The sequence below is a fragment of the Amblyomma maculatum genome, chromosome 3, assembly GCF_055883805.1.
Source record: "Amblyomma maculatum isolate TAMU_Amacu chromosome 3, ASM5588380v1, whole genome shotgun sequence".
NCBI classification, from domain to species: Eukaryota; Metazoa; Arthropoda; class Arachnida; order Ixodida; family Ixodidae; genus Amblyomma; species Amblyomma maculatum.
Genome location: NC_139346.1, coordinates 181696136 through 181714184, shown reverse-complemented (window position 1 = coordinate 181714184; position 18049 = coordinate 181696136). Strand labels below are relative to the sequence as shown.

Genomic DNA, 18049 nt, shown 5'->3' with positions numbered 1-18049 from the left:
GACTATATTTAGGGGTTGGAGTTTTCGATTTTTATTTTCAGAGAATTCGGCTGGGGGGGGGGGGGGGGGTTTCGGTGTTTATCTGCGAACACAACTTCCGGTTTTTATCGGTTAATATTATTTTCTGCTGAAGAAATTTCGGCTTTTTTCAGTGATAGAGGCATCAGTTGATAGTTAAAAGTGACGTAGCGTTCATTGTGGCTTTTTTTTTCTTGCGTGTTGTTTTATGCACTTTTATTTAATGTACAGTGTGTCATATATACAGCCATGATTATGGAAGCAAATGCTATTGCCGTGGTGAAAATTGGCGTTAAGACAAAACGCATATGTAAAACGAATTCACACATTAGGCAAAAGAGTGACTGAAATATTTATTACGATCCAATTTTTGCATAAACCAAATCACTTAAAAAACAAAAGCGCTTCTCTTGGCTTGTGTCTGAGAAGCGTAACGTGGCAAAGAACTGGAGGGCTTTGGTCTTCGCGATTTCCTGGAAGCACTTGAGCTGCAAATGCTCCGGTCTCTCCTCCGCCCCTCGAAGTGCCTGCCTTGCCGCAGGCACCCCTCCTCGGATGCTTGATACGTTTATGAGGGTCGGGAAGCACGGCTGCCATTTTTTGCCCATTCGTGAGGCCATGAACAATGCCTCAAAACCCTCAACCGCTGTACTTAAACCAACGATCCCACTGTCCCATATCATGCCCCTGGATTGAACACTGTTGTAATTTTCTCCCGCCATCGAGATGGGCGGAGTGGATGAAAAGGTATTGCCCTTTTTCGGTTTAAACCGAACTTTTTTAAATGCTTTCGGCGTACGATTATCGGTGTTTTTCGGTTTAAACAAAAAAGTCCAACCCCTAGCCTATATTGGACAAACAAATGGGGAATGTTGTATCGTGGGATACAGCTTTTTGCTCGGAGTTAGGCACGCTAGTGTCCCTAAATAATAAGTATGACGAAGTTACTCTCTTTTTTTTTTTTTTTTTTTTAGCTAGAAAGCGACTGAAAACTATAGATATCCAAGATTCTCATAATACATGCGCCTTCAAAGTGCTAGTGTCTGATGGCTCTGATGGCCGGCAGCCACTTGGCGGCACATTGCCGAAAATGCAAAATAAAAGAAGGCAGCAAAGAAGAAAAATTCGTTCCACTTTTTCGCCACAAGCGAGTGCTAAAGCGCCCGGCCTTACGGGCAGGTTGATAGGGAAATATTTGGGGCTTTTTGCATTGAGGACAAGTGCGTGAGCACCCCGTCAATAGCCCTCACGAAAAAAGATGTTACTGTCGAAAAACACGTGCGTCCATGTGTTTTGAATTTATTTGCTATTTTATGATAGCTTGATAAAGAAGGGGGCCCGGGGGGGGGGGGGGGGAGGAGAGCACAAAAAGTCTCCTGAGCATGCGCGGATGTCAAGTGTCAGATTCTTTTACGTGTGGAATAAACTGTCCCGTCGGTACCTTATTGTCGCAGTTGCTTGTCTTTTCTCACGCTATAGTTGCAATGTCGCAGTCATTCACTAAAACGCATCAACAAGCCCAGTTGTCTTCCCGGTGCAGTCTCAATATGCCAGTCAAACCTTCCGTCACTGGCTGTTGGCGTTGATGACGTCATAGAGACGCAGGCAGAGGTACTTTTTTTTATGACCATGCAAAATTGCGCGGCCTAGCCGCGAGTCTTGTGTTTCTCTCCCACAAAGAATGCACAAGGCTCCACATGTAAAAAAAAAAAAAAATATTCAAGTTAGTTCTACTAGCAAACAAAATGAAGGGGAAGCTGAATCTTCAGGCTCGGTAGCGCCTTTAACACTGCCTTTTCATTTTGTTTAGATTAATGTTTGTTACAATTAACAATGCACAATTGGAAGTACTGTTGTGCCGGTGGGGTTATCACACAGTAGCCCACCGTCAACAGGGTTATGCCAGTGGATCCTGCAACTGCCACCAATGTTGTGCCGGTGGGGTTATCACACAGTAGCCCACCGTCAACAGGGTTGTGCCAAGGATCCTGCAACTGCCACCAATGTTGTGCCGGTGGGGTTATCACACAGTAGCCCACCGTCAACAGGGTTATGCCAGTGGATCCTGCAACTGCCACCAATGTTGTGCCGGTGGGGTTATCACACAGTAGCCCACCGTCAACAGGGTTGTGCCAAGGATCCTGCAACTGCCACCAATGTTGTGCCGGTGGGGTTATCACACAGTAGCCCACCGTCAACAGGGTTGTGCCAAGGAGCTGGTAACGCAGCGCTCGTCACCCGTTTCGTGAACGAGGGCTGTCAGCTTCCTGGGCGGTAGCGATGAATCCGAGTCGGCGTTGGTGAGATGAAGAAAAGGCTTTATACACTATTTACATGTATTTACACAACAAGATCGGCTCTGGGGCCGAAAGCTAACATAGCCATACGCGACTGTTCTCGCGCAGCGACGGCCGGGGAGATTCCGCCGCGTCCGCACTGTCAGGGGGCGAACTGCTCCCGATGGACGCTAGTGACGAACTCACACTCGGAGTCTCGAACGGAAGCACTTGAGACTCCGTTGCCGAGAACCGTTGACGCTCAAAATGGTCCAATCCGACGGCAGCACTTTCGCAGGGCCAATGGGAGAGCTTGCTGCGCTCTCGCTTCAAATATGCCGCGGGGCGAGAAGGGGTTCACCGTCAGGGCCACGGCGCGCCGTGCTGTCTGGATGTTCAGCGCATGTTAAAACACGTCGCTTCTGTCCCTTTGGTACGGCTCGCCTCCAGTGCATTGGTGCTTTGCAGAGAAGTATCCAAAGTTTGTGAAGGAGGCGTTCGCCGAAGAAGTTTGGCGTCCGGCTGAATTTCTAGGCGGCTTTGGCCAGGCACAACAGCACCCCCGCCATCAGACAATGCGCCGGGAAGACGAGCTGCTCGCATGTGGCTCGGATGCCGGGCGCGCTCGTTCGCCAGGTTCCTCCAAGCTCACGTACAGTGTCCGGGCGCCAGGTAGCCTCACGTGCCTCGGGTTCCACTCGCCAGGTCAGGATCTCTGCCGACAGCCTTGTTGCCGGGGCACGCCGATCAACTTCGCTTGGGTCGCTCCGATGCCCTTGCCACTCGCCACTGGTAACGGTAGACTGTTCTGCGGCTTGCAAAACCGACCGACAACAGGCAACACCCAACTCAAGCAAGTACCCTCGGTCACCCGTCAAACACCAGACAGAGGCAAAATTTCAAATTCAATTAGCTAAATTGTTGTCCCATTTTTGCTCCCACTACAACAAGAGACAAGTGTATACGATGCAGTACACAAGGTTCAAACAACAATTTTGCATATTAAAAATACATTAAGTAGCAAAGAAGATTAATAATCAATAATAGAAAAGAGTCTCCTGGAAATCACTTGGACCGTAGACCATGACTGAGGAAGCAAGGAGGTCCTTTAATTTTTCCCAGTCTGCCTACAAAGTTACCGCTTAGCGACGAAATGGTCGTCGAAGGTAGCTATGTCTCGAATGCACGACTCAAAGCATCCGAGTTCGCATTGTGCGGCTCTATTCAAGCGGCAGAATGCGTAGCAGTATTCGGGCGGTTTGGCTCTCCTCCCTCCGCTACAGCTTCGGCTGTCCATTTCTCTACGAGACCTTTCTTTCCACTTTGTGCGTGAAAGAACAGACGTGCACAATTTGCTCGCTTTGTTGAACGATCTGTCTCGTTCCTTACGCTTTGCGCACCAATCGCGCATTTTCAGAGCACGGGTGCATTTGTGCCACTGGGATCGCCGCTTCTTTTCCTTTCGCGATCGTTTGCGATTTCTCACCTTTCGATGAGAGCATTCTTTCATGCACCTGCCTTTCCGCTCTTTTTGGTGGCAGCACTTGAATGCTTTCTTTCTTTCTTTTGTTGCTAGCTCTTTCAAGCTCCCGGTAACCGGAGCTAGTACGGCGCCGACATCGTCGGAGTGCGGCGCCGCGCCTGCATCACGGCCAGCAGCGCATGACTCACTGCCAGTCGCGTCCGAACAAGGACAAAGCTCGCTCACGCCAGCCCCCGAGCTAGGCATACCCTCTGCAGGCTTGCCTCTCAAGTTACTCTTATCCGCCGGTGTGCCACATCGCTCAGCGCTAACCGGCGCACGCTCAAGGTCGTCCGACAGCAGGGGCGCTTCGGATCGCGTGAGGTCCATGTTCGCACTAGGGTTGTTTTCGCCAACACAATTGAGCATGTCAGTACAGGAAGATTCATGGCTCCTATCTAGTCGCTCGCTGTCGACTTCACAGGTGTGATTCTCGGCAGCGTCCGCGTCATGGGTTTGTCTTCGCTGTTCACCACTCGCGGGCTGCGCAGTTTCCATGAGCGCCACTTCGTTTTTCCGCGAGTGATGATCTATGACAACGCTGATCTCGGACATCGCCAATTTGTCGTCTACTAGCCTGACTACATCTCCGCCATGCTGTAAAACTGCTGCTTCTGAGTTGTCAGGCGGTTGATTTACTGCCAGGTCGCCACTCTCGATTGGTGGAATCGGATTGCTTACAGCTACGTGAGGCGGCGTGCAGGACGGTGTCACTGCGGATTTCTCGCCGATGGAGTCGGCTCTATCCGTCTCAGCTGCCAGTGGCTCGACCAAGGTAACCCTAGACACTTCTGTTCGAGACTCGATCAGCTCGCTGCTGCTATCGCTTTGCTCGGCCGCTTCCCCAACTTGTGTCTCATTCTCTGGTGCAAGCACAATTTGCTCCGAGACTTCCTGACTTTCTAGCCATTCGCTTACAGCGGCTTTCAACTGATAGGCCAAATCAAAGTATGCCTTGTTACAATGTTTCTCGCTCTCATATCTCTTCCGAAGATCCTGAGGCGTTATCTGATATCGTATCAGCAATGACTTTTTTAGTTCATCGTAATTTTTCAAGCGGTCGCCAACCAATCGCTTGATTTCTTCCGACGCTTCAGCGGAGAGAAGAGCTACCAACTTCTGTGCCCAACTATCTCGCTCGAAACGTTTACTTCTGCAGACATTCTCGAAGTCTGCCAAATACACTACCATATCCTCGGCGATGAGGAACGGTGGTGGACAGTCTCGCTGTATTGAACCGTTACAATGACTGGCATTAAAAGCTTTAATCTTTTCCACGCTCATTCTATGTGTTGAAACCTCCAGCTGCATCAGTTGCCATACACGGGCGTCCTCCTCTTTCTCGTGACGTTCCCTACGTTCACGATCCTCTTTCTCGTTTCTCTCTTGAATATCATCCCAGGCCTCTGCGGCTTCCTCAACCGTCACGTCCTCTGCCTGCATGATCTCAAGGATTTCCTTTTTTGTTTTTGTTGAGCCCAAATCGATGCCCAACTCATCACAAATTTGGAGAAGTTCTTTGACCTTGTAACTCTCCATCTTTCACACCGGCCTCTTGTTGATTGCCTTTTTAGAATAGTGTACTATACGTTCGCTATCTCGCTCCTAGCAAGAGATGCGCAAGCCTTTCTCACACTGATTCCCCTCTTAGCATCCCCTGGTTTTCAAAACACTTCCTGTAGGCTTGAAACACGCAAGGTTAACACAATGCTACGCTCAGCCTTTCTCTAAGCTACCCTGTGTGTTAGAGAAGTCTGGCGTTTGAGGGAAACTTCAGGTACTCACCGCGCCGAGGTGCCTGACGCCGGTCAATCCCGCAGCTGCCATCCAATGTTGTGCCGGTGGGGTTATCACACAGTAGCCCACCGTCAACAGGGTTATGCCAGTGGATCCTGCAACTGCCACCAATGTTGTGCCGGTGGGGTTATCACACAGTAGCCCACCGTCAACAGGGTTGTGCCAAGGATCCTGCAACTGCCACCAATGTTGTGCCGGTGGGGTTATCACACAGTAGCCCACCGTCAACAGGGTTATGCCAGTGGATCCTGCAACTGCCACCAATGTTGTGCCGGTGGGGTTATCACACAGTAGCCCACCGTCAACAGGGTTGTGCCAAGGATCCTGCAACTGCCACCAATGTTGTGCCGGTGGGGTTATCACACAGTAGCCCACCGTCAACAGGGTTGTGCCAAGGAGCTGGTAACGCAGCGCTCGTCACCCGTTTCGTGAACGAGGGCTGTCAGCTTCCTGGGCGGTAGCGATGAATCCGAGTCGGCGTTGGTGAGATGAAGAAAAGGCTTTATACACTATTTACATGTATTTACACAACAAGATCGGCTCTGGGGCCGAAAGCTAACATAGCCATACGCGACTGTTCTCGCGCAGCGACGGCCGGGGAGATTCCGCCGCGTCCGCACTGTCAGGGGGCGAACTGCTCCCGATGGACGCTAGTGACGAACTCACACTCGGAGTCTCGAACGGAAGCACTTGAGACTCCGTTGCCGAGAACCGTTGACGCTCAAAATGGTCCAATCCGACGGCAGCACTTTCGCAGGGCCAATGGGAGAGCTTGCTGCGCTCTCGCTTCAAATATGCCGCGGGGCGAGAAGGGGTTCACCGTCAGGGCCACGGCGCGCCGTGCTGTCTGGATGTTCAGCGCATGTTAAAACACGTCGCTTCTGTCCCTTTGGTACGGCTCGCCTCCAGTGCATTGGTGCTTTGCAGAGAAGTATCCAAAGTTTGTGAAGGAGGCGTTCGCCGAAGAAGTTTGGCGTCCGGCTGAATTTCTAGGCGGCTTTGGCCAGGCACAACAGTACTTAAGGGGTCGACTCGACTTCCTACCTCCAACTTGACTAGAAGATGCACGTTAAATGGAATGCGATACGGTATGACGTCACCCTGAACGCTGTCCAAAGAATGCTTGCGTCATAGTTTTGATGCGAATTCGATCCTGTGGGTTTGCAATACTTTTTATTTCCTTGCATTCTACTGAGTTTCGCCCTACAACCCTACAACCTTGCACACCGACAACGCCGACGCCGGCGTTTGTTATTAAAGTTAAAGCCGTGCTTTGGCGAAAGCCTTTAATGGCTTATGCTGTCGAGGACAAAATGTGTCCCGCTTTTGCGGCGGCTCTGATTGGCCGAGGCATGATGACGTCATAGAGGTCTCGACCAATCACAGAGCGCCACCGCAGTATGCGCGAATGCGTGCCTTATATGGCCATATGGCAATCAATGATCAGATACTAATTAGTGGCTAATTGTTAATTACTTAATTACTTAGCACTTACTGTCCGATTAAGTAATTTCTTAAGTAACTATGTACTTAATGACTAATTAATTACTTACTGACTAGTGCCAGTTGCGTAGCAGAATGCGGAACTCAGGCTTTCCCCTTTCACTATCTTAATCACTGAAGTCCCTCGTAATTTTTTTACATGGCTCATTAGCGGTGGCGACCGCTCTACCAGAGGAGTGAGAGTTAACGCGACAGAAAACTGCCGGTTAGTGATTTAACTTCCAGTAGCCCTCAGAGCGTACATCACGCCGGAATCCGAAAAAAAAAAAAAAAACATGTTTGTAGTTCGGTTAGCCTCTTATACCAGGCTATATACAGCAGGCTATAGCCAGGTGTGCACAGTTATCGCCGTTCATCTACGTTTGCATTCAACTGCTTCATTTATTTTATTTGTACCCTCAGGGTAAAACATTGCACTGTTGCCTTAATCCCCGTAACGACCCCCAAGCAGCGGAGTAGTGCGAGCACAAAAGTCGCCGTGTCTCGCCTCGGAAACAGCTCTCCTGTTCTCTAGACAAAACACGTATCCCACAGAAACACCAATGCCCGCAGTTTCACGAGCTACACCGGTAGCTATAAGAGGGATAATGCAGTCAATGGAGGTCATGGGAGACATATCTATGTAAGACGATTCACGTGCGAGGAGTGTGATAAAATGAGAATTAATCACATGATCCAATAATGTTAGCAAATGATTATTAATCAGGCGAATGACGACATTTGTCACCGATGATGGTTACGGCATGATGAAGTCATTCTGAGTATAAACGACGCGAGAACGCTGGCAGCTAAATTTGTAGAACGCAGATGCATAATCGCTCGGAGAATCACGGGATTTCTCGTCCAGTTTCACCCCAGGAATAATGTAAAGCCTTTTACTATACATCGTGTCGTCTCTTCCCTCTTCTTAACGCAGGAAGCAGCGCCGGCTCCACGGGGGTCACCGGCAGCCCGTCCAGGTGGTCGAGTGGGAGCGCTGCCGTGGCCGGCATCCGCTCTGCCCGGACAAGTGCCTCGACATCTACGACCCGGTGTGCGGAAAAGACGGCCGCTTCTATCCCAACCTGTGCATCATGCAGCGACGGAACTGCGGGTGCGCATACTAAATCTCACCCTTGGTCGGATTATGTAACGCATAGACATATTTCTTTTTTTAATCATCGGAAGGGAAAGATGGCTGGGCGCTGCAGTTCAGTTTCCATGGACGCTATAAGCTTGCCAGGAAGACGTGCCATTTGTGCGGGACAGACTGAGCTGCCTTGTTCTAAAATGGCCAATTCTTTTTACATTTTTACATGTGTCCTTCGAAACTCCATTTCAGTGAATTAAGAGCGGATATACGAGCTGTTCTTGGCGGTCCATGTAACAAATTTCTCAGTTGTGGCTAAGGAAAAAATGCGGATGGTAAGCGCAAGTCGGAGGTGGGTTCCTTAACTGCTGTCGTCAAGTTTCATGTCAGAATACAGATAAACACAAAAATGGCAAAGCTTAAAACACGCGCAAAATAAAAGAACTGACAAATTTTATTTGTTTAGTGCATAACCACTGAATTACTTTGTACTGCGTTATCAAAGAGATCACATCAGTTATGGCCGCTAACGATGGTGACAAGTTATTCCAATCTCTACATATTTTTCAAGAAAATGAATTCGAGTACGCGACTGTATTGGATGAAGTGGGGTTAACATCACAGTTGAAATCACGGCCAAATGAAACGAATGCAAAATGAATCGTTACAAAATACCTTCACTAGCTAGCGTAAATACTGACCAGCAGGAGAAAGCGATAAGCGCATTCTGCTGCGCTTTGACCTTATACATGCCACATGTATGACTGTCGAGGTAAAAAAAAAAAAGATGAAAATAAAAGAGCTGTTGTAAACGCTCATAAATGCCGTATATGTTTTATACACCGCTTAAAATAAGCGCCGAAGTTAAGGAAGAGAAAGAATAAAAATACAAGACACAAGAATTTTGGGAGACTCTATACTGTTGAAGACTGGGATGGAGCGCATTTGGCAAGCACTCGCAGATTATGACTAGCAGCTTACCGGTATCGCTCAAGAGGAAAGTATACAACAGTTGCATTTTACCTGTACTCACCTAAGGGGCTGAAACGTGGAGGCCAACCAAGAGGGTTCTACTTAAGTTGAGGACAACGCAGAGGGCCATGGAACGAAAAATGGTAGGGGTAACATTGAGATAGGAAGTGTGCAGATTGGGTCAGAGAAATAACTCAGGTTACCGACATTCTAGTGGAAATCAAGAAGAAGAAATGAGCATGGGCAGGACTTGTAGCGCGAAGAGAGGATAACCGATGGTCGCTTAGGGTAACAAACTGGACTCCAAGGGAAGGAAAGCGTAGTAGGGGGCGGTAGAAAGTTAGGTGGGCGGACGAGGTTAAGAAGTTCGCAGGGGTCAAGTGGATGCAGCTAGCACAGAACCGGGTTAATTGGAGAAATATGGGAGAGGCCTTCGCCCTGCAGTGGGTATAGTCAGGCTGATGATGATGATGATCATGATTATCATGATGATGACTGTTGACTTCACATCTTGAAACTCAGCTAGGTGTAATCCGACTGGCCGAACACGCCGCCCAGGTCCAAGGTCTCCAGGCCGCCGTATAGGCGGATAGCTTGACGCCTATCCTGTACCTGTTGGAAATTGAAGTTTTACCGCCGCCAGCATTAAGCAGTAGCACAAGGCCAGCTCGGCCAAATTATAATAATAATCCCTTCTGTAATGACCTTTGCTGTTTATAAAACAATCGATGCAGTCGTTTGAGTAAGTCAGTGGTCGAATGAAAGAGCGGGAATGCAACTATATTAGACAATCAAGTTGCATATAGGAACAAGTGAGTGGTGAAAGGAGTTGGGACGACACTTAATTGTCAGCGGTCGAGCCATAGCGAAGTTGTTCCTGCAAATGTCCTCCCCCTTTTTTTTTTTCTTATTTTTTAATCGTGAGCGTCAGTACTCCTGCGTTCGAAAGAAATCATGCAGCGGCGGCGGCGTCAACCGTTTGAAGCCCCGAAAAATCGCCAGCATGCTTCTGGCGGGTGGAAGTTGGCAGGGGACGTGGCCGAACACTGACTGGTTGGAGGTGCACTATAGCGCGACAACGCTCGGTTTTCTTCTTCTCGTGGAAATAGTCGGTTGCAATGACCGCAGCGCAATAAATTATTCATATACGAGTGTTAATGGCTCTTTCATTTCTTTACACCGGCGATAAATTAATCCTGTAGCATTCTGTAGATAAAAAAAAAAAAAAAACGCCACGCATATATGCTGCACAGATCTCATTGAACGAATTCGATTATATATTGATACGTCGCAAGATATTCTTATGTTTTCTCAAAAGTAAATCTATTCGCTTAGGAGCATACAAGCATGTAATTTAGAGCCCTGCTTTTATTGCGAAAGCAATACAACGGCAGTCAAAGCGAGACCTCGGGTGTCCGCTGCTACGCCGCGAAGAGGCGTAGCTACGGTCTCCTCATAACAAAATCAGCCTGCCATGACATTTATATTCACGTTACCCCTATGCCACGGGCAGGAGTTGCCAACTCGGGTCGCTCCTTTCATACGGGAGGACGTGATATCAGAATCAGCCTGCCAGAACCATTTGCATTCTCGTTACCCCTGCGACACGCAGGCACGTCCATACGGCTTAGTTCAAGGCTTTATATGTCGGCTGGTAGCTTACGTTCTCGCGTCATACCCTTAAAGGATGAGCTTAAGTGTCCCCAATAATGTAGCACCTTACACTGATAGGGCATGATAGTGGCATAATGTAGCAGGCAGAAGAAGCTTCCGCCATTGCTTTCGCAATTAAACTAGGGTTAACCAGAGCTACATCATCATCATCATCAGCAGCCTGACTATACCCACTGCAGGGCGAAGGCCTCTCCCATATTTCTCCAATTAACCCGGTTCTGTGCTAGCTGCATCCACTTGACCCCTGCGAACTTCTTAACCTCGTCAGCCCGCCTAACTTTCTACCGCCCCCTGCTACGCTTTCCTTCCCTTGGAATCCAGTTTATTACCCTAAGCGACCATCGATTATCCTCTCTTCGCACTACATGTGCTGCCCATGCCCATTTCTTCTTAATTTCCACTAGAATATCAGTAACTTGAGTTATTTCTCTGACCCACACTGCACGCTTCCTATCTCTTTATGTTACCCCTACCATTTTTCTTTCCACACCACAACTAATTTTCTAATGTTACTACTGATTGTTACAAACACGCGCCATTTCTTTTTTCAGGAAGGTCGTCGGAACACAAACCTTGGCTGTCTGCATAGCGAGTGCCAGAGGTGAGTTTTCTGCTCTCGTCGCGAAAATTCGTGAAATTCGAACAGTGAAGCAGTGCCTATCTGTGGATTCAATGGCACATCTGCCACTTACCAGCCCAAGAACGAATTTGCCTTTCGACGTTCGATCTTTCGTTTAACTGGCGAGCGAACTGGCTGCTTTAGGCAATCGATGCCCGCAGTACACTTAACTCGCGTAAACATGGTTGTAGCAATGTAGGCAAGAGGAAGATTGGTTATAGACAGCAGCAGGTTTATTCACAAAAGAAAGCGGAGAGGCCGACCTGAATGATGATTCCCCGACCTCCTCATCTGAGCTGGGTGAGGGCGAGAGAAGAAAGTTCGTATAGTCGCTGACGATGGGGTCAAGATGGCTACAGAGGTACTTCATGGCCCATATAACTTCACCACTTCACTTGTGCAACATATGTACGCAAAATATACCTTTCAGCAAATAGGGATGCGCTGTACACTCATTTTTTTCAGTATTTCATACTTTACTCGCATTTGTGCAGAGGCCCGGAAGCTGGACTCGTGCCCCCAAGATTGCTCGGAGTTGTACGAGCCCGTGTGTGGATCCAACGGCGAGGTCTACCTTAACGAGTGCTTCTTCAGGAAGGAGACTTGCGGGTTCGTATACCGTTGTACGACGTTAATTGTTACATGCTTATTAGGTCGTAGAGAACCGCAGTGCATAGATGACAAAAAAGTGACTCTTGGATATACGGCAGCACAATTTTTTTCCCCGCACGCTAATGGCAGTACCCTGACCTGAGTAAAATATTCGGATGAATTCTGAGAAGCTACTTTTTCTCATGCCTGAATAGTCGCTGCACTTGGCGAGTCGCTTACCATTTTCCTTTCAGAGGGTAGCATTGAAAATGTGTTATTTGCACGTGCTGCTAATATACATGTTCCTTTTCTCACATTGCTCTTCCTCTTCATACGCTTATTAGAACATATGGGTATCAATCATTGCTATAGGTTAGACCAAGGTAGCACGACTAATCCCTCTCGCCCGCTGTTCATGTCTGGCTGTTAAACCAATTCACACTCATAAGTCGTTATACATATCAGCAGTAAAACAAATTTAGCTCCTTTTTATTGCTCAGTGAAAGAAGTTAAACAAATGCATTTTTTTTTTATTACGAGAGCAACGCAGCCGCACCGGAAAAACGTTTTCCATAAATCTGACCCTGCCATAAGGAATGTATCTTACTCAATGTTGAGGAAGCTTCAAATCCTCAATATTCCCTGATGTTTAAGAAGTGCCCGTTACGTTCCTCAGCGTCGAATAATGCGCATGGTGCATCTTCCTTTCGAATTTGTACGGCGAGAGAAAGAGCACAGAGTGGCGCACCTCTGAGCCATGAGATGTTGGTGGTGGTCGTGCAGGAGCAAGGAGCCCGTTCAGCTGGTGCCGCTGAACCGGTGCCTGGAGCCACCCAAGTGTCCCAAGCGCTGTCTGCCCATCCTGGACCCTGTGTGTGGATCGGACGGACAGCGTTACCTCAATCACTGCCGCATGCAACAGAGAAACTGCGGGTAGGTGGAAACTTCGATAGCCCGTCCATGGGTGTCTGTCACTGTGCCACCCTACTGCCGGTGTACGGACAGCAGAAGTGTCTTCGTTACACGGTTACTGGCCTACGTTAGCGCACGAAGACAATTCAGCAAAGAGCAGCTGCAACGAGAACACTAAATTTTCGTTAACAGGTCGCCGATTTGAGAATATTTGCGCCCATATTCCCGCCGTCGGCCAGTGTTTTCACTGGCACGGGAGAAAACTAACGAAACTGCTCCATGCCAGCAGTAGACACATACGCGTCAACCGATATATGACCACACTTTATGAAACGCACATCGAGAAATATGAATGACGAGGGTGGAAATAACAGGACACCCACTCTCCAGTCGTGCTGAGTAAAACGGTAGCTTGAGGATAGAGCATCTGTGAAAGCCGCCCTTGCACGATGCTCTAAGCATCATCTCACACGGCTCTGCAGGAACGGAACACCCGCGAAAAGGAAATAAAGGTACTCACAGGGTGTAATTATGACCATGTAATTAGCGTAACCACGCAGATTTTCTATTGCGTTGCTGTATTTTTTCTTGCACCAATTTTTATTGCGCAGCGATTTCGATTCTCGAGCAGAACGATCTGATTGTTTACTGAAAAGGTAACTGAAGCTGACTAAGTGCGGTTGCCGTGTGAATTCTAGTATATTATAGTGCTATAGCAGTGGAAAATACTCTTCTAAATGCTTCATTTAATTATGTGCCGAAAAATCCACATTTTTGAAGTAAGTAGAACCTCACTATAGTAAGCTCTGATATAGTAAAACCTCGGATATAGTAAAGTGAAACTGAAGTCCCGTTCATCTTCCATATAGACAACTGTACATTTTTCCCCCTTTATATAAAGACATTTTTGGCAAACATCGGTTATAATAAAGCGCAACTGGCGACGGCGACGACTCCCACGATATGAAATCGCCGCCGCGCACTACCTGGAATCGCGAGGCAAAGATTTTTTTTGTTTGTTTGTATTTGAAAACATGAAAATACCCCCCCCCCCCCCGTGTTTGTTTAAGTGGCTTTTCCGCTAGGCTTGGTAGCATTTAGAAGAAGCCTACTTTACAAAAGCCTTGGAGTTGTGAAAGAAAGCACGCAGCGCGTAGGGAAAAAAATGTAATGCTGTCCACAAAAATGGGAAGGAGGCGGTGCGGCCCGTTCAGAAAGTAAAGGATAGTAAAAGTGCAGCAAGAAAAAAATTACAGCCGATTTACATAGTTAATCAAATGCGAAGTAGGTGCGTAGCACTGCTTATCCCTGCTATATTTTTTATGCATTTTACACTTTGTTATACTTCGTTTTGCATAAGCACGCTCGGCACGTTTCCTCAGTCTTAGTGCTTCTAGGTTCTTGCGCCGTTTAGCTGGTATAACAGAATCAGTAGAGTTGCGTTCCCGCTGTCTTCGTAACCGTCCTACTTCAGCACGTCGATCACGGCAAACCTGTGCCACAGTGCCACAAGGCCCGGCTTCATCCATTGCGACGCAAAGCAAACGCGTCCTCAGCTTTCCTTATACCATGTTCAGTGGTTCTTATTACAAATGAGCGAAAATAGGCACGATGTATTGCATCCCTCTGTGGAATGCACTGCTCAGAGCCTGAAAGGTCTGGGGTGAGATCAAAGGGGGAGAGAAAGAGAGATTTGAGGAGAATGTAGGGAATGAGCATAACAGATGCTCCAGAGTTTTTGCATTAACACACTCCGAGCATGAAAGACGGTCTCCAGGACAAAGAAAGGTAATCCAAGAGCAGGAAATACGCTTGAAGGCGAGCATCAGTTAAGGCGAAGAGGTAAGCACAAGCTGCTTCGCGACGCGGCGAGCGGCTCGGAGCCGAGGTCCAGGGAGCACAGCGCGTGCACGTCTGCTGTCAGTGAAGGCTGATGAGTGGCTGATGCGAGGGGAGAGATGCCGAAGTTGAGGACGCGCGAGCGATACACGACTGCTCAGTCCGGAGTAACACACGCTTGTGAAGCGCTGCCCAGTGAAGGCACCGACGTCCGCAACTGCGGCACGCCCTACTCTCACTGGTTGGATCTATGGCCGCTCCGCCCCCTCACTGTTAGGTCGCGTAATGCGGGCGTCGCCACCTTCTTGTTCCCTTCAAGTTCACGACGAGACGGGCAGATAGACAGAGAGAGAGAGAGAGAGAGGGAGGGAGAGGATTCTGCTGCAGCTGTGCGGCCGCTCAGCCTCCTCAATGCCTCAATTTATCTTTCACCACTTCAAGTTCACGAAGAGAGAGAGAGAGAGAGTGAGCGGCTTCGGACAGACATCGGCGAAATCCGTGATTGCGGCTAGTAGTGCTAAGCACTAAAATGGAAGGGGAAGAATCGGGCAAGCATTCACAGCCCTGTGCAGCATGAAGCATGAGGTAGCGGAGGCAAAAAGTGGAGGTGCAGCATGTGCGATCTTGCAGCACTTGACTGCCGCGCACAATTAACATTTATTGCCTTTTAAAGGACAGAAACAGCAAAAGTGACATCGTTTTCATGCAAAGCTTTGGTTTTCACATTAAATCATACTTGGTAGTATTTGTAGCTACGTTGTCCTCATGCTTAAGAGGTACTTCCCCAAGATGTAAAACATTTTTATAATTGACAAAAATTGCACTAAGAGATTATAAGGGAGAGATGAAAGGTATTTCAGAGTGTTCTTTTTTTTTTTCATTCAGCAACAAGATGTGTTTAGTAAGAGCCCATTTGACTACCAGACAGCACCTTCAGGGCCATGTCATCACCAGCAACTGATGTAGTAAATACGCTGATATATTAAAGATTTTTGCTGCTCCCAGTGAATTTATCAAGGGGTTCTATAAATCCCCGTATGCGTATAATTTTTTCGCACTGGGCTGGAATTTAAAATGCTTCTGAGCTGTGGAAAGGGCAAACATTTGTATCCAAGACTGTGCATTGCCTGACTGACAGACTGCATTGGCAAACTATATTTTGTTTTTACTTTACTAGTATTTCTTTTTTTTTTTCCTTTCCAGCCGGAATGTCGTCGTCATGCCGAAAAGCTTCTGTTCGTGATCATCGTCCTGTCCTCATTGTTTTCATTTTTGTTTGGTTGCCATTTTACAATATTCAATAAACATTTTCAAAAAAAACAAACAATTCTAGATACTTGTTTTGGTGTTCCTGAAACGTGTTAGTGTGTGCTCCTGCGCTCGAGACGTGGCCTTTCAGGTAATGGCTGGCACAGAGCATATGCTTCACACTCTACCTGCATCAGCGAATAGAAACTGCTATGTGTGTTTCCGGGGCTACGCAGTTCAGCTCGCTGCCGTGGTTACGGTAGTGTACAACAGCTGGGGCACAAGTTATGTCGCCGCTTTCTTTGATAACTCAAGAGGCAGTGCCCTACTTTTTGAAGCTAGATCAGGGTGCCTTAGAACACGCAGCTACAAAAAGAAATTTAACAATGAAGATGACGCATGTGCTGTATGTGGTAACTCCAGTGAAACAATTGACCGTGTTATATTCGAATGTAATAGTATCCATCCGGAAGTCGATGCACGCGCAGTCACTCTTCCTGAAGCTCTGAGGTTTAGAGATACCAGTGGCCGGGTGAATATACCGGCGGTGGAAACTAGCAAAACACGACTGGAAGATTGGTGGCTTAAAAGAAGAAAAGTGTCATAATGTTAATAATGTAGAAACAAAAATTAAATGCATAGATTGATGGTATAGTTAACCAAAACAATAATTTAGATATAGGGAGAAAAATGAGCATGATAGCTACTGCTACCACCCCGTTCCAAAGGGGACGCTCCTATATTCCATCCATTCATCCATCGCTGAGACCATGATTGACTCGGAGTTCGACTCCATGACGTGATGAACATCCGAAAAGCATCGCAAAAAAAAAAATAAATAACGATTGGCGTTTAATCGACCCTAAATTACTCGACGGGGGACTCACGTGGACTGCGTGCAAGCAAGCAGGCTTCACAGTCCTCCCAACGGGCTATATTTAAAATTAGGAGGGCTTTGTAGCGGGGATACTAATTTGGGCTTGCCGCGTTTCTTGTGGTGCAGAGCCCACATTTCCATGGAGAAAATTTACGATTTATTTCAGGTTGCATCTAATTAACGCGTTGCAGGTATGCATGCTTGTTCAAAGCCCTGACTCCACACGTAAAAAAGGAAGAAGCACGAAGAATTAAGCTATCACTGAACAAGTAACCTTTGTGATACCTTTTCATTCTGTCATCTGTAAGCACACATGTTGCAGTTGCGATACCCAGTCGTGAACGACATTTCATCCTCGCCTGGTATCAACGCCTTGGTGTAAGCATTTGTTTCTAAGTCGATAGCCTTAAATCTCCACGTTTAAAGTTCGCGTTGTAAGGTACAAAAAAAAAATGAAAACATGAAAAAAAGATGAAAAATAAGGGAATTGCGTCCACGTCATGAATCGAACCGTCATTCTTCCATGTCCCAGATGAGCACGCGCTAGGCACTCTCTCTCTCTCTATGCAGACTCGTTTTTTCTTATTTCTTGTTCACAATGAAATATACACTGGGATGAAAGTCTCAAAGTACAGAGTGCCAGCTAAAAGTAAGGCTGCACTGTGTTTCAAAAACGTTTTAGGTTAGCCAGCTCGATCAAAACTGGCCTTTATTACTTTTTTAAACTTTGGGCATTGTAGCTTGCTTTCGTGTGTAAATCACGCTTTCATTAGAATACTACTCCTCCCAGTCGAAAAAAAACTACAGAACTGTGTCAAAAATACGACAAAATATCCTGTAGTTCTGTCGTAACCATCAACTTTTTCTGTAGTTCTGTTGTACTTTTCTGCAATTCTGTAGTTTTTCTGTAGGATATTTCTGTTTGTAGTTCTGTAGCACTTTTCTGCTGTAACTACATAAATTTCTGATGTTACTACAGAATGATCTTTTGTCACAACAGCATTCCCGTCAAAAACCGCACAGAAATCCTGTCGTAACATCAGAAAATTTTCTGTAGTTTTTTTCGACTGGGCTTCGCTGAGCGAGCACGCACATAAGCATGTCTCACAGCCATTCTCGTTTTCTGTGCATT

General features: G+C 47.3%; 1 protein-coding gene across 1 annotated transcript in view; it reads left to right on the top strand.

Moving 5' to 3' along the window:
- The window catches only part of LOC146197109 (uncharacterized), a 39561-nt gene extending 23445 nt beyond the window's left edge, over positions 1 to 16116 (top strand). The window contains exons 4-8 of the mRNA XM_084596440.1: positions 8033 to 8209; positions 11383 to 11432; positions 11945 to 12059; positions 12825 to 12974; positions 15996 to 16116. Of these exons, the coding sequence (XP_084452566.1) occupies positions 8033 to 8209; positions 11383 to 11432; positions 11945 to 12059; positions 12825 to 12974; positions 15996 to 16035 (532 nt within the window). The 3' untranslated portion in view covers positions 16036 to 16116. The remainder of the gene's footprint in view (positions 1 to 8032; positions 8210 to 11382; positions 11433 to 11944; positions 12060 to 12824; positions 12975 to 15995) is intronic.
- The last annotated feature ends 1933 nt before the right edge of the window (positions 16117 to 18049 follow it).